Source organism: Aedes aegypti, chromosome 2 (assembly GCF_002204515.2).
Source record: "Aedes aegypti strain LVP_AGWG chromosome 2, AaegL5.0 Primary Assembly, whole genome shotgun sequence".
Lineage (NCBI taxonomy): Eukaryota > Metazoa > Arthropoda > Insecta > Diptera > Culicidae > Aedes > Aedes aegypti.
Window position 1 is genome coordinate 180421060 of NC_035108.1, and position 16095 is coordinate 180437154.

The following is a 16095-nucleotide window of genomic DNA, read 5'->3' on the forward strand; positions in this document are numbered from 1 at the left end:
GTCCATCCCGGGACATCCCGGGATTTGAGAAATTTCGTGATTTCCCGGGATATGCATTATGATGTCCTGGGAATCCCGGAATTCCTGAAATAAACGTAAAATTTGATAAAAACTTCTATATTTTAATTCACAACAATGAGCTCATTCGATAAAAAGGAGAAAATCATAGAGGAAATTAAATAAATGGGTCATTATTTACATAAAATACCAAATTAATTAATAAGTAAGAATATATTTATATCTGTTCAATAACCTTTGCTATATATTGCGTTGCTTTTCAAAATTCTTCATTTCATAAGCATAGGCTGAGAAAGCTAATCTGAAATTACACTTAAACGTCTGTCAATAATTTTCGATATTCATAATGATTAGAGTTAGTTATTTGGTTTGTTTTTATTTAAATGGCTTTTCGCCCTTGGCATGTTCGCCACTAGCTTGATTTGAGGTATCAATGATCTTGAAACGTGTTTTGGTTCTTCAAAACATAGATGTCTAATCTGCCATTACAATCTGAAGTAAATTGTTTTAATATTATGACTTAACTGTTTACCAGACTTCAGTTTATTTTTCTTTGATAAGCAAAATATATAAATATGAGCGCAATTCACGTTTCGTATTTCTTTTTTGGATTATATTGAAAATGTAATGCCTTTCTTTTCCAATATGGTACTACAAACGGGTATTATTATTATCATTATTATTAACATTATTTGGGAGACTTTCAGTCCGTGGCTGGTTCGTCTGCAAAAACGGATAGTAAAGTTTATATTAAATCATGAATGTTGCGATGAAAAAGGTGTTTGTTGAAAAATCCAAATGGGACAGTTCATCAGAATAAATATATGAAATACAATATGTTGTAACTAACATTGTATTGTTGAAATTTTGCTTCAATTTCACCGAAAACACTAGTTTTCTTTAAAATCTGAAAATCCCGGGATTTCCTGGAACAAATATCAATTCTTGTCCTGAATCCCGAGACAAGCAAAATGGCCAGGAAATGGACACTCTAGTTCTGCTTGAATATCCTGAATATGACTTGCTTTAATATAATTAAAATCGTATTTTAAAGCTCAAAGCTGAGATATTTCAACACTGTTCCTTCATATGGGCTTAACATGATCTATTTTTCTTCTCCGATCCTCTTTTTCTCGTTGAAGAAAAATCTATCAATACAGGTAAGATTTCAAGGCATCGGTACAAATTAGGCAAAGGTACTATCGCGGAGCACCTGGGAAGGCTTCGCGGAGCACCAAGTGCTCCGCGGAGCACGATATGAAAAACGCTGATAGGGCAATGTACTGTTTCAATTTTGTATGGTATGTTCACTCTAGCTGGTCTTGTTATTCACATTTGTTTTGATTGCAAGATGGAGGAAGATTTTACGCAAACCTGTATACGGGGTGTCTACATCCAAAACTAGAACGCATACAAATATTGTAAAATATCGTTACATATACAGGGTTTGTACAGAAAATGTAAGATGTGAAAATAAAAAAAAATCTATGATAGTCTTATATTTCTTGTATGAGCAACAATATTATATAATATTTGTAAAGTTGTCATGCAGATTTATATTGAAATCTTGCAGCCGCTTGTTGGGTGCGTTTGCTAAAACCTCACATCATTAACATATCCTTAGTTACATTCACACACTTAAAACTAAATATATATCATAAAACGGGGTGACTTTGATAGTTTTTTGAGAGAAAATCTAAATCTTTTTTTTGTAAATCAAGCACTGGTTTGTTAGTTATCGATTGCACATGAAAGATTGCATAATGGTTCGATAATCGAAAGTCAGTTTTTGGTAATGGGGCAACATTGACAATGAGTAGATAAGCGCATGAAAATCCACAACAAACTATTGTTTGACATCATTACAGTTTGAATTTGATTGGAGAATGTTAATTGAGAAACTGGATTAGATTTTATCAAATAAAATACAGAATTTATTGAACAAAAAATACCTTTAAAAGTGTTTTCAGTCAAAACAAACATGAAAAACACTATTATAAGTTGATAATAATGAGTATAAAATTATATCTCTGAATAGATATATATCGATAATCATGTTTCGACATTGAATTCACCATAAATCAATCGTTTTTGGAACATGAATGAGTATAAATCGAATGAATCCCGTGAAGTACATGAGGCGTTGCATACCTCTAGGCTTCTAATGTTATATGGGAATTTATGACTTTGATTACAATAATAATTCAAAATTGTGAAACTGTTTTTCGCTATGAGGTTTGATACCGGATTCATGTTCTACTATAGCTATGTCATCAAGAATACGTACCGAACTCATTATAATTTCATGGAATAGTGATAGTAAAACAGATTGTTCGTGAGCGTTTTGAAACACTATAAAGCCTCAAATACTCTCGATTGGCACGAAAACAGCTCCGAGGTGAAGTGTCACACTGATACTCCTTACTTTCGCATTCGTTTTGCTTATCTGAATAACATAATTTTTGTTATTTTGTTTAGTACGTGGCGGATCCTGCACTATCGAAGATACCCGCATTATCAAAAATACCTCGTTTTACGATACTAAAATTTATGTGTCCATGTTGGTTATCGATATTGTTGTGTCTATTTCGCAATATGTGCCCTCCATAAGTGCGAAGCCGTGAATAAAAGTGCTGGATTACGTTGGACCGATTTGTCATCTTCGCCACATTTATTATTCATCTCATGACAAATAATTGGAGTGATCACATAATGTCGATCCGAAGTAATCTAGCCTTTTTATTCAAAATCAGGCACTTCAAACCCCAAATATCATGTGCGCATTGCATATGAGTAGATTAGTGACTGCACAAAACTTCATGTGAACCCTCTTTCAAGACGTATAAGCACATGAATACGACCTATACTGCCATGTGTATCCATTTCTGGGAATTTCTATTCTGATTAGAAAACTATGCCTGTTGCTGCCAACACTGCTCAAGCTTAAAGATGTTTGTATTAGAGTGCCTGTAAACAAGAGTGACGTCATGTTCCAGTTTTGACAGGTCTCCTGCTCAATTGGAACGCGGATTTGTATGGAAATGACAGTTCGTCGCTGTTCCAATTTTGACATTGACGCCACTCTTATCTAGATCCACTCTGGTTTGTATGTGATGGGTAAAGCAAAATAATAGGAGAAAAGAGATTTGTGAACTACAATACCAAGCAGTGTAGTGAATAGTCATGCAGGTGTTATTTGCTTATTTGTAGCTATTAATTGAGTTAGTTGCTAAAATCCTTAAACTTTTTACAGCTACCAGTAGTATTTACGTGCACAATGAATTAAACGAAGTTATAGTTAATATCACAGAAATTATCACAGTAAGTTGTTAGACGATCACAAATGTATTATTTTAACCTTAATCTACTATCATAGGTATGAGAAAAAATGTTACGGAGGCACTTATTGTATTCTAAATTGAGCTAAATACCGAATTATGTAAGCAATATTTTGATGTCTTATAATTTGATCTAATGAGCTAATAAATTTGCAGCTTAAAGCTGTCTCGCACCCAGGCCAAAGGAGTTTGCGATATGCTACAAAGAATTCGGCTGTAAGCCGTCAAAAATCCATGTTTTCGCCGTAACATAACTTTAAGATAATTCGTTCGGGAAGCTGCGTCTATATTTCGCGCTCCGATAGAATGAAAATCGAATCAACGAATGTAATTCGCCTTGGAAGTGTGGAATTCCGCCGAACATCGCCAACTGAACGGTCGACTGTTCGGCGGAAGCCGATGGGCTCCATGCGGAGCAACTCACCTACGCGTGTAGTCTCGACGATGGTCTGCAAGGGAAAGAGGCCGAGTATCGTACAGTCACGCTGTCGGCCGTGATGCTTCGGGTGCCGAAGGGCAATCGTGCTGTGGCTGTGATCGCTTGTGTCAGTTGACATCTCTCATAGGGTGACCAGTATCTCACATCCCCCTTTCCCTCCCCTCTAAGGAAAGACATAAGGAATATATTATCCATGGTCTCCCAAGAATACCGTTGTCAGTTATTTGGGTAATTGGGTCCTAAAGCCCTGTCCCAATTTTAGTACCAAACGCTTAAGTTTAGGTCAGAAACACATGTTTACTCAATTTTTAAATGAGTCTCTTTGGTTTGAGCCAAAAACTTTTTTTTTATGGTTTTGGAGATTTTGTCTCACCCCTTGGTTTAAACTCAAATTTTGGGTTTGTTTTGTTTTCCGTGTCCCTTCCGAAATTTCAGATAGGAACAATCCCAGTGTTAGAACTATAGGCCCTGTGGCATTTTTGTCTACAATGCGAACGTCAAACATGATCAAAGGTGTCAAGGTTCTTATTTGGAAGTATTTTTAAAATTCAACTTTAACTATTTATAGCCGCTATTTGAGCTGAAAAAATTGCTAAAGCAGTTGCAAGAACATGCTCTTTCATTAATAATACGACAAGAAAAAACAAGAATTCATTACAAATTTTAGAACCCAATTTTATTATACAGTCTACTTCTATGAAAGCAATGCGCTCACATAACCGATCAATGATAAATGGAATACCAACCCACCAGTTACTGCCCTCATTTTCCTTTTCGCTGAGTCTAACGCCGAATGCTTGCGAAGGAACGAAAAGGAAAACGGTAGTAGCATCGTCATACGGGAATATTTTGCCTCTTAAGTTTGAATTGGGATGAAATCGTTTGTTATGCTTGAATAGTTTGCGATTCCGTGTAGTTCTGAAAATTCCATTTCTTTTGCAGTGGGCCATTCACTTGTGCACTTTACTCAACACTGGGTTGTGCGATGACGTTTGCTCATTTCGTCACCGTCATCAAAAAGTAAACAATCATTCTCTTAGCCATCCTAGTGTTGCAACATTTAATTTATTTATGATAATTCGTAAAAATTATCACGGGAAAGGCTTGGTGGAAGGATAGGTGGGTTTTGTCATGCTAATAGTAGTAACTTTGGTTACTGCAGCCGAACCAAACCACCTTTTCTTTCATTCACGAAACTGGACGATTCAGAATATTTCCTGAGGTAAGTTATAGTTGTTTATGTTTATTAGTTTTCAATCATATGATATTCAGATCTTCCGTGAGGTGAGAATAATCGGTTTCTCTGTTTATTTCAGGTTTACTCTTCTACAGATTGCACATAGTTTTTCAGATATGCTGGTGCTTTCTTTTCTCGAGATGGTCGTTTTTGGTTGTCATCAGTAGGGGGATCGTTGGCAAGGCTTTCATATCGCCACTCGCATACCTTCTTCGTCTGGCTGACGTGCCTCTTTAGGATCTGCCCGTCATTGTTTAGTACGAGGTTTCCGTTATGTTCTTCCATAACAGTGTATCGCTGCGGCCCAAATCGTGTATCGCCTTTACCACGGTTCGAACGCTCAACTATAACGGTATCGCCTGGTTTGACGCAGCACTCTCGAGCACCTCTCCGCGCATCTTCACGCTGCTTGCTGCGTTCTTTTGCTTCCTGATCCTTCATGTTGAGAACATTATCATCATAGTCAGCTTTCTTATGTACCAGGAGCGGTAATCCACGCTTAATTTTCCTACCCAAGAAAACTTCCTCGGGAGGAACCCCGGTCACTGTGTGAGCAGCAGCATTGTGTGCGTGAACGGTCGCGCGTAATTCATCCATGAAGCCTTTGTTATTAGTGATAGCAGTAGACATCGCTCGATTTATCAGCTTCATGTAATTCTCGACCAACCCGTTTTGTTGGGGGAATAACGGTGTCGAAAAGGTTGTCTGAATTCCTCTTTGTGAGCAGTAAGTTGAGTATTCCTCTCCATTGAACGGAGGTCCATTATCGGACCGTATACATTTTGGGAAGCCCTCTCGCTCAAAGATTTCCTCTAGGACTTTCTTCGTTTGCTCGAAACTTGTCGTCTTAACGGGACGAGCCATGATGTACCTGTAACAACAATGGAATGTTTCATATCGAATTCTTCTATACAACTCATATACAGTACCTAGACCTATAGTCTACGATTACCAACACGGATATCCCACCGTATTTTGAATACGGCCCATTGAAATCTAAGGCGATCGTTTCCCAGACCGCCTGTGGTGCAAGAACTCTTCTCATTGGCGTTGGCTTCTCAGGGCGACCGTTTGTGGCACACGTTTGACAGGATTTTACCCAGTCTTCAGCTGCTGAAGCCATGCCGGGCCACCATACACGCTCTCTCAGTATACTTTTCTGTTTAGCCACCATCGGGTGACCTTCATGTGCTACTTCAAGGGTCTTTTTGCGAAGAGATGTTGGGATTACAGCGCAACCGTTCTTCACTAGAATACCGTCGCTCACAGAGAGGTCACTCGCAATACTTTTATACCTTTTATGTGCTGTTGGCCATTCATTGCTTTCCAGCGCGTTCATAACCTCCTGTAGCTCTTGGTCTCGTGAAGTTGCTTTCTTGATTTCATGTTCGGTTAGGAATCCTGTACAGTTAACTTCCAGGGTGGCTATTTCCCACGGACTCTGGTTGTCATCAAACGGAGCATCTTCACCAACGTACAATCTGGAAGAAGGGTCTGCGATATTGTCCCGACCCCGAACAAATTCGACGTCATAATCGTAAGGACTTAATCGAAGAGCCCAACCATCTGCTCTCGTAAGCACACGCTTAGAGCTTTCACGAGTCCGGTTTAGGATGAACGTTATTCCTTCTGCATCTGTCCGTAGTGTGAAGTGTCTCCCGAGAAGGAAAAACGCGAAGTGCTCTACTGCCCAAACTGCGCTTAGAGCTTCGCGCTGATTCTGGGCATATTTCCGTTCAGTCGCAGTTAGTGCTTTCGAAGCAAAGCTAATGATTCGTGGTGGTTCATTGCCATCTTGCTGTACGAGAACTGCACCGAGTGCGTTTGGGGAAGCATCGGTGTATAGTATAGTTTTATCGTTTTCAGAGAAGAATCCCAGCGTTGAAGTGCAGTTTGTAATTTTCTCTTTTACTTCTTCAAAGGCGTTCTTTTGGTCAGAACCCCAAAACCAAGATTTAGCCGAGCATACCGCCCAAAGAGGACTCGTAATGTCGGCAAAGTTCTTGATGTATGAGCTAAGGAACGAGGCAAGAGCTCTGAGACAGAAGTGGGTTCTCGAAACTTGCGGATATCCTTAACTTTCGCTTCGTCAACGTGGAATCCTTCGTTGTCTAATTCGTGGCCAAGGAATTTCATGTGCGTTCTCTCGTACTCACACTTCGCTACGTTTAGAGTGAGATTGTTTTCTCGTAGTATTCTCAATACCTTTGCTGTAGTGTTTCGGAGTTCTTCCAAAGTGTCGGCGAAAACGAGAATATCATCAATATAAACGATTACATGCTCCACCCCTTCTAATAACCGACACATTTCCCGCTGGAAAATTTCCGGCGCACAGTTCACGCCGAACATCAGCCGGGTGAACCGGTACATGCCGTTTTCCGTGAGGAACGTGGTGAGGTCCCGCGATTCCTTAGCAAGTTCTAAATGGTAGAAGGCGTTGCTCAAATCTAGTTTAGTGAAGAAACGGGATCCGTGTAACTTGATCTTCATCTCTTCCAGGAGAGGCAGGCGGAAGTATTCCCGTTTAATTGCCTTATTCGGCGAACGCATATTTACGACCAAGCGGAAGTCGTTCTTACACTTCGGCACCGCCGACATTCCGCTGATCCATTCGGGTGCTGCCTTAACGCGTTCTATTATGCCACGGGCTTCCATTTCTTCCAGACGATGCCTAGCTCCTTCACGATAGGCCGCTGGAACGTTATAATAAGCGTTCTTTTCGGGGGGGATCGTCTTGTCCACACTAAACTTAACTTTAATTCCCGGCATTTTTGGGAAGACCCCCGTGCCGCTGGAATTCTCGCAATTATTTACTGCAACACCTACTTCTAAGAGCCTCATCTCACTAGCAGTTGATCTACCAAGCAAGGATCGACGGCCCTTAGCTACTACTAAGAACTCCGCTAGAACCGTTGGTTTCGTCATACCCACTACTTCAATGTGCGCTTTGAAGGCATGTCGAACCGGCATAGGCTTTTTGACTGCATATGCGCGCAGTTCCTGGTTTTGTGGAAGATTAATTAGATTCAAATCAACCAGCTTATTCTGCAACTGATGCTCGAGTATTTCCCAATCAGAACCACCAATGATGTTCACATCAGACCCGGAGTCAATCATAAAGGTTATTGGGCTCGATGATCCGATGCGGCAATTTACCAGAACATCCTCGACCGAAATCGCGTTTATTCCCTGCAATGTGATTATTTCCAATAAGCTAATTGTTTATTTTTGTAGGGTGAAGTAATCTTTATTGAACTCTCAACTTTGTTAACAACACATCATACCTGTTGCGAATTCTCGTCTGCAGTGGAATCCGACGATTCTGCTCGCATTCGTTTTCCGCTGGTGATCTCCTGCACATGGTTGGCACGCCGTTTTCGGCAAGCAGCAGAAAAGTGCCCAATTTTGCCGCAATTGTTGCATGCCTTGTTCATCGCGGGGCATGCATTCCCAGCGTGGGATAAACGGTTGCACTTGGAACATCTTGAACGCCTACCTTGACCATATCTTTCTGATCCGTGAAGCGGCTTCATCGGCGCCTGTCCTACTGGTCTTGTGCGCTTCTTCATGGTTCGCCCATTGTTGCGCCGCTGAGCAACTGAGTTGACAGCTTGAGTAAGGTGGTCAGCTGGCTTATTTTCTGCCTGATAAGCCTCGTCTCTGGTGGCAGATTGAACAATGAAGTTTGTGTCATGGTCAAGAATGCGAGCGGTTTTGGCGAACTCTTTGTTCAGCATGCCCTTCAGAAGCTGTGTACGAATGAATCGCTCCTGATCGTCAGGGCTATAGCCGCACAATGTCACCTTCTGCGTCAGCCTAGAGTGAAAGGAGACAATAGATTCGCCCTTTACTTGCTGCATTCTGATAAACGCTTCGTGCTCTGATGATGTATCGGTCATTGACTTCAAGTATACATCTATGTTTGCCACAAATGTTGAGTAGCAACTAGGTCCATCCAAGTTCGGCCGCAGCTTGGCCGCCCGGACTATTCCTTGTAATTCGGGGCCCATTGATAGGAAAAGAACTTTGACACGGTAGGCTGGATCAGACACGCTAGATAGCGACACTGCGATCTCAAAATTCTCCAGGAAACGCTTCCACGTTTCCCAGAGCTTGTTGGCCGGTATGTCCTTCGGGAATGGAGGAATATGCTCCCAACGGATGTTCGCGTTAACGTGATTCGTGATATTATTCTCCCCGGCGCTTGACCACCCTTGTGGCTCGTCAGCTGTAGAGCGCGCGGGGGGCACACTGTGCTCGCTGATCGGGTTATTGTTTTTCGTAGGTTGCGATGATTTGGTGAGCTGCTCGATCACCTTTTCGAGTTGAGCTATTCTTTCGTGCAAGCTTGCATCACTTGGCGGCGTGGACGCTGCTATCTCTTCCTGAATGGTGGACTGACTTCCTTCATCGATCATCACATAACCTGGCGTAGTTCCGTTAGATTCGTCGTAAGACTCCATCTCATCAGTCTCGATCACTTCTACAGCTCCGAGCTCGGTTGAAAGCAGCTCATCGGAGTAGAATGAGTCATCATGACCTTCTTCCATGTGATTGCCGTTAACTGCGGCTCGGACGTATTTTCCTTGAGTAGACATTTCAAAATGACAGATCTACGGGTGTGTAAAGATGGACAGTTGTATTAGCTTTATGTATTTAATAGAAAATACGTATTATCGGTGGACGTCCCATCGCACTAAGCTGCACTAGCATTAAAGTCGGAAGAAAGTCAGTAACGAATGCTTCGTTATAAGAAACATAACCTCTCATTTCAACGCAAACCGCATTCTATGTTAGTAGATGTCCCGTTCCACTTCAAAATCTTTTAAACCAAGCTTTACAAAGATCAGGGATGGCTTTCAGTCGATAAGTCAGGTTTGTTCCCTACATAGTCATTACCAGTGTCGAGTAAATGTCCCTATTCACTCCGACTCGAACGTTTGAGTTTCTATAGAATCGCATAGTATGATGTTGCGGTCGTCTCGATTTATGAAGCGTCTCTATTATTAGGTATTTTGTTCCTCGTTAAAAAAAATTACTTTATGTTTAGTGAATGTCCCTTTTCACTCTCAAAAGCAACATACATTCTCCGGAAATGCGGTCGTACCGATCCGCGGAAAATGTTCATTCATGTTTTTAGATTTCCTTTTCCAGGTTTGCAATTTATTTGCCATTTAATGACAAACCTGGGAGGATCGCCAATGTGGAATTCCGCCGAACATCGCCAACTGAACGGTCGACTGTTCGGCGGAAGCCGATGGGCTCCATGCGGAGCAACTCACCTACGCGTGTAGTCTCGACGATGGTCTGCAAGGGAAAGAGGCCGAGTATCGTACAGTCACGCTGTCGGCCGTGATGCTTCGGGTGCCGAAGGGCAATCGTGCTGTGGCTGTGATCGCTTGTGTCAGTTGACATCTCTCATAGGGTGACCAGTATCTCACAGGAAGCAGCGTCGATATCTCGCGCTCCGAGAGAGTTAAAAGCATGCCCACGTATGTGATCCGACCGGGAGGCAGCGTCAATATTTCGCGCCCCGATACAACGAGAATCAAATCAATAGATGGCAACCGATCGGGTAGCAGCGTCGATACCTCGCGCACCCATACTATCGTGAGAAAGATGGCCAACAATAATTGCATAGAAGCAGCCCACTGCTAAGTAGCCATGTTTTTGAAGTGAGCATCATACCCAAGAGTAATTACTCACTTTGGCCAAATCGGATCAATAATAATTTTCCATTTTGTTAAACTGTTTTCGAAGCTCAGCGTAAAAATCGTTTTCGTTCAGTATCAAATATGTTAAGCGTTTGCAACTGTGTGTTTATTTAAAACAGCATAAAGTAGTATTAAACACATTTTTCCCCATGGAATTTGTTTCGCCATTCCAGATTGTTTGTCTTGAAACGACTATTTGTTTACTAACATTGAACTGTCTTGGGGAACCATTTCCCGGTAGGAACCAGAGATGGCGGCTCGTTTTTTTTCCCATGGGTAGTATTGTGGTGCCAGAAGCCTGCATAGAAGCAACACCATTTGATGTATCAGCTATCAAGAGTTCAGCCAATATAGCCCTCCGGTTAAGGCAACTTCACGAAGAGCGCGCCATCCAGCAGCGCGAATATGATGCGGAGAGGAGGGCTTTGGAGCAAGAGAAGCGAGCTGTACAGATAAAATACAAACTGCTAAATGAGCAATTGGCGAAGCGTAGAAAGGTTAACCGAACAAAAGGTACCGGTATTGATGTGAGTGCTATACACAGCGATAACGTTGATAAACAAACAACCGACGAGACTTCTTCGAACAGATCGGTTGTAAACAGTTCACCGAACGAGGAGGATTCATCAACAGAGAAATTCAGTCAACAACGTCCGTCTATGCAGTGTGTGAAGATTGATCCAATGGTGGGTCCACCCAGCGTTGCCAACCTTCCAGATTTGTCTGGAATATTCCAGATTTTTAAGGCCTCATTTTACAAAAATCTGGAAGATCCAGATAAAATTTGAAATGAATTTGTAAGGTTTTGTAAATAATTTGTAAGGTTCTCCATATACGACAAAAGCGATCCAGACTTTTCCAGAAAAATTTTCAAAATCTTCCAGATTTTTCAAAAATTGACTTGGCATCCCTGGGTCCACCTGTAGATCAACCACTACATGGGAAACAGCAGCAAATTAACGGCGCATTTCTCAAACTGGTTCCAAATGATCGCAATTTGATAGACGACGGTAGAATGATCAATCAGTTACCGGTATGTACATACATTTCTGCTTTGCATCCAGTAACGAAAGTATGTGTACCACTGATTGTCTACAGTAACGATTTACGTCTGGCATCACTGATTGCTTTCAATCGTGTTTACTTTGAAGCGGAATATTTGGTTACGTTTTTATCGTTTTGTGAAGTGTGTAAATTCGTGATCCGTCGCTCAACCCTTTTATGTATATGACAACATTGACAACAGAATGAGTACTCGTTTCGACTACGGTGAGTGCTCTGATTTTAACCGTAATTACAGTGCTATTTGCGAGCCAAGAACATGTGCGTAGCATAAGAATATCAAGGCAAGGCTACGAAGAAGACCACGACAGACAGCAAGACATGAAGCATAATGAGGTATGGAAGAGTGAATGCAAGAAAAACGGTGGGTCGAAGATAGAGAAGGTATCAGTCGGTGTTTACAATACGATTTGTGGGCGTCGACATCTTTGCTGGTTTGTGCAGCCGGAAGAACAGTTAGACACCATCGTTAACCATGCTGATGGTTGTTGGGGCCGGAAAAGACACGTGATACATGGGCGAAACTTTTCCTGGTCTACCGGAAAATGTTTAAACGAAGAGAAGAGACGAAATATCTGCGTTGGCGAATCGGGAGAAAGGCCGGAACGTAATACGATTTCCGGTAATTTCAGGAATGAGATCATCGCGAATGATGATATAACGTCACGACGGAAGAGAGGCGTGAATGTGCGTCAGCCATTGCCGATAGATTTATGGGGGGTTAGTTTGACGATCCTGTTGGTACTAAAGATAAGTAAGGATGGTGAATCGCACATCTTCAAATGTGGGTACAAGATACACCTGGTAGAACTTTTGATCATTCTAAGCATTGACCCTTCGCTATCGAACTTCACAGTGACCGACAGAGTGAGGATTCTACTAACAGTACAAACGTACCGTTTTGTACCAATTCAATGCGCACATCGGAGCTCTAAAACACCAAAGCTACTCCGGTTTCCTGGCAGCTGCATTTGGAACAAAACCAAGGTGGTCTACTTGAACACATGACTGGGGCTACAGTGGAGACGGGTGTTATTGCGGCAGTGAACGTGTCGAGCGTTGGAGATATAACAAAACAATGAACGGATGGAACGAACGAATATTTAATGCGGGGAAAAAAATGTTGATTCAAGGTTCAGCGAACTTCATTGTGAAAATTAGGCGTTACTTTAGGGTCATGATGGCTGATGAGGTAATAATGTAGAGGAGATTATGGTTTTATTCCACTGTTCAATAAGAAATAAGACTGCGTGAATATGGCAATGGGATAGATTTATAAGGTCTAGTAAAACTGGACCTATGGCCAGTGTTACGGGGGGAGAATGTTGCTGCCAATACTGCTCAAGCTTAAAGATGTTTGTATGTGATGGGTAAAGCAAAATAATAGGAGAAAAGAGATTTGTGAACTACAGTACCAAGCAGTGTAGTGAATAGTCATGCAGGTGTTATTTGCTTATTTGTAGTTATTAATTGAGTAAGTTGCTAAAATCCTTAAACTTTTTACAGCTACCAGTAGTATTTACATGCACAATGAAATAAACGAAGTTATAGTTAATATCACAGAAATTATCACAGTAAGTTGTTAGACGATCACAAATGTATTATTTTAACCACAGACAAACAGACGTAACACTTAGAACAAATTTCGATGAAAATCATAGTCAGGGTTGGGAAAAAATCTGAAATTCACTCTACAGTAGCCAATCAAAGCCAATCACAGTCAGCGAAGCCAGTGAAACTCACGCCCATCGCTGCTGTAGGCAAAATGCCTTGAAAATAGCAAAACACTTAGCAACGGGTGTTTTGCTATTTTCAAGGCATTTTGCCTACAGCAACCCAAAACTACTGTAGAAAAATGTTCTATTTCCCGCTGCATTTCCTGCATTTAGAGCTTTCAATGGCACTCATGATTTAGAAAATTCGTGCACCCAACATAGGCTACTTGATGAGATTCACGTTTTTGAACTACTGTACTGCGAGAACATATACGCCCAATGCTAAAATCGGTGTGTTTGGCCGATCGGCCAACAGGTGGCGGTAGTGTGTAAACGTCAAACACGAACAAAAACGACGCGAGCGCTGCGGGTGGTGAGTTGGCCACCTATCATTTATTCAAATCGACCGTTAAAAAGGTGGGCGACGGACATCGATGAGAGTGTGACGTCTGTTTGTCTGTGTTTTAACCTTAATCTACTATCACAGGTTTGAGAAAAAATGTTACGGAGGAACTTATTGTATTCTAAATTGAGCTAAATACCGAATTATGTAAGTAATATTTTGATGTCTTATAATTTGATCTAATGAGCTAATAAATTTGCAGCTTAAAGCTGTCTCGCACCCAGGCCAAAGGAGTTTGCGATATGCTACAAAGAATTCGGCTGTAAGCCGTCAAAAATCCATGTTTTCGCCGTAACAATGCCACATACGTAAAATATTACTGATTTGATTCAGAAAGAAGAATTCAAATCGTTCGTATGAGCTATTCTGAAGTGAAAAGTGAAATTTCCATTATATAAAATACGGCATACCATCATGGGCTGGTCATATTGTGTGAGTGTATTTTGGAAATGATGCTTAATTTAAAACATCTAAGAATTCATTCATGTTAAGCATTTGTCAAGTTCCGTTGCTTGATTTTTTCGCACGGCTGTGCGGGGAACCATTTCCCCTAAATGTTATCAGGGTCATAGTTCACATTTTTGATTGGCGTTCCTCATTGACACACGAGCCCCTGACATAGGGAACAGACGCTGTTGTGAACCACTCTTAACATGGAGAACCCTTGTAAGTGGTCTTGCTGTTTTTAAGCTGTTGAATGGCATCCTCAACATCCTTAACTGGTATCCATTTCGCTGTTCTGAACATCTATGCTTGTACCTACTATGTCGTACAGGTGTTCAGATTTGTGGTGCTTCCACCCTTTAATCACCTCGCGTTCGTCCTTCAAGATGCTCCCTTTCTATTATCTGCACATATCGGCTTCTGGTAGAATTTCAACTTCTTAAAAACGGCGCTTTTCTCCGACGTTCAGCTTTATGTGTCCTGGATTAAAACGCTGGTATAGTGCATGAGATTGCACAACCTTTTATAATAACATATCACATTTTCACATCGAAATTTTATTTTAAATCTCAACAGAAATATCTAACAAAACTTGAACATACTCAACGAATCATTTGTTTTATTTCTACCAACAGTTCCTAGAGATGGTGATATGAACCCTTTCAGCAGGCACATCAATCTCCAGCTGTCGTATACATTTCAACAGTCCAGTATGATGCATAGTCCGATTCACATGGGCGCTGTGGGGAGTGTTGTTGGACATACCGGTAGTATAAACAACAGTAGCAATAACATTATGGCCGCAGCTTTCAACAATAACAACAATAATACAAACAGTTCGTCAAAGTCCTCACCATATAGTAGAAACGGTAGGTATAATAGGAAAACTAATAGAAACAAAGTTAGACAAAATAACTATTGATTTTATTTGCAGAATCATCGTTAGACGAGTTATCTGAGGATTCCGCTATCCATTGCATGCAAAATGAGATGTGAAATATTATTTATTTGTAAATGTGGAAATATTTATTAGAAATGATTAATGTAAAATTTCAGCCTAATATTTATGCATATTAAAACAGTGATTAAATGTATTCTATCGACATTCATATTAATTTTCAATTTGTTTCATTCTTCATCATCTATAGTTATATAGTCTATAGAATTTTGAATGGCTTAGCATTGATGCGCTAAGATGTCCTCCCACCTCTCATCCTAAAAATACGTTTTAGACGTTTTTTTCTCATTACACAATCTTGAACCAATATTAAAGATTTAGGTTATCGCATAAAATCGGAACTTTAAGAATTTTTATAAGAAAAGCTGTGAGTTTTCCAATAAACTTTTTCACGCAACAACAAAATCTAATACATTTTCAAAGTCATTTCCTTTGCAAACCTTCGATATCGAACATAAAACAACTGCTTTCTCGATTTCGGCAGGTTGACTCTGCGCCTTTGTCAGTGTGTCATTAAATTTGAGAATATGAGCCATAAAACAGCACAAAATTGACTTTTCAGGCTGTGTGAAAATTACACACATGTGTGTTGGTCCAGAAGAGATCGATTTTGTGTAACTATATTTTAGAGAGCGGCTTTAAGGTAAAACATCTTGGAATCAAACTTTAATATTTCACCAAAACTTTAAAAAAGCAAAAGTTTTACGAAGAAAGCAGTAGACAGCAGAGCCATTTTTTTAAATTAGTTTTGTGCACTAGCAAAAAGC

At 40.7% G+C, this 16095-nt stretch overlaps 1 protein-coding gene across 1 annotated transcript in view; it reads left to right on the forward strand.

Annotated features, from left to right (window-relative positions):
- Positions 1-15485, forward strand: part of LOC5577314 (LIM/homeobox protein Awh) — a 128602-nt gene extending 113117 nt beyond the window's left edge. Inside the window, exons 5-6 of the mRNA XM_021843325.1 lie at positions 15006-15239; positions 15305-15485. Of these exons, the coding sequence (XP_021699017.1) occupies positions 15006-15239; positions 15305-15366 (296 nt within the window). The 3' untranslated portion in view covers positions 15367-15485. The remainder of the gene's footprint in view (positions 1-15005; positions 15240-15304) is intronic.
- Positions 15486-16095: the final 610 nt, after the last annotated feature.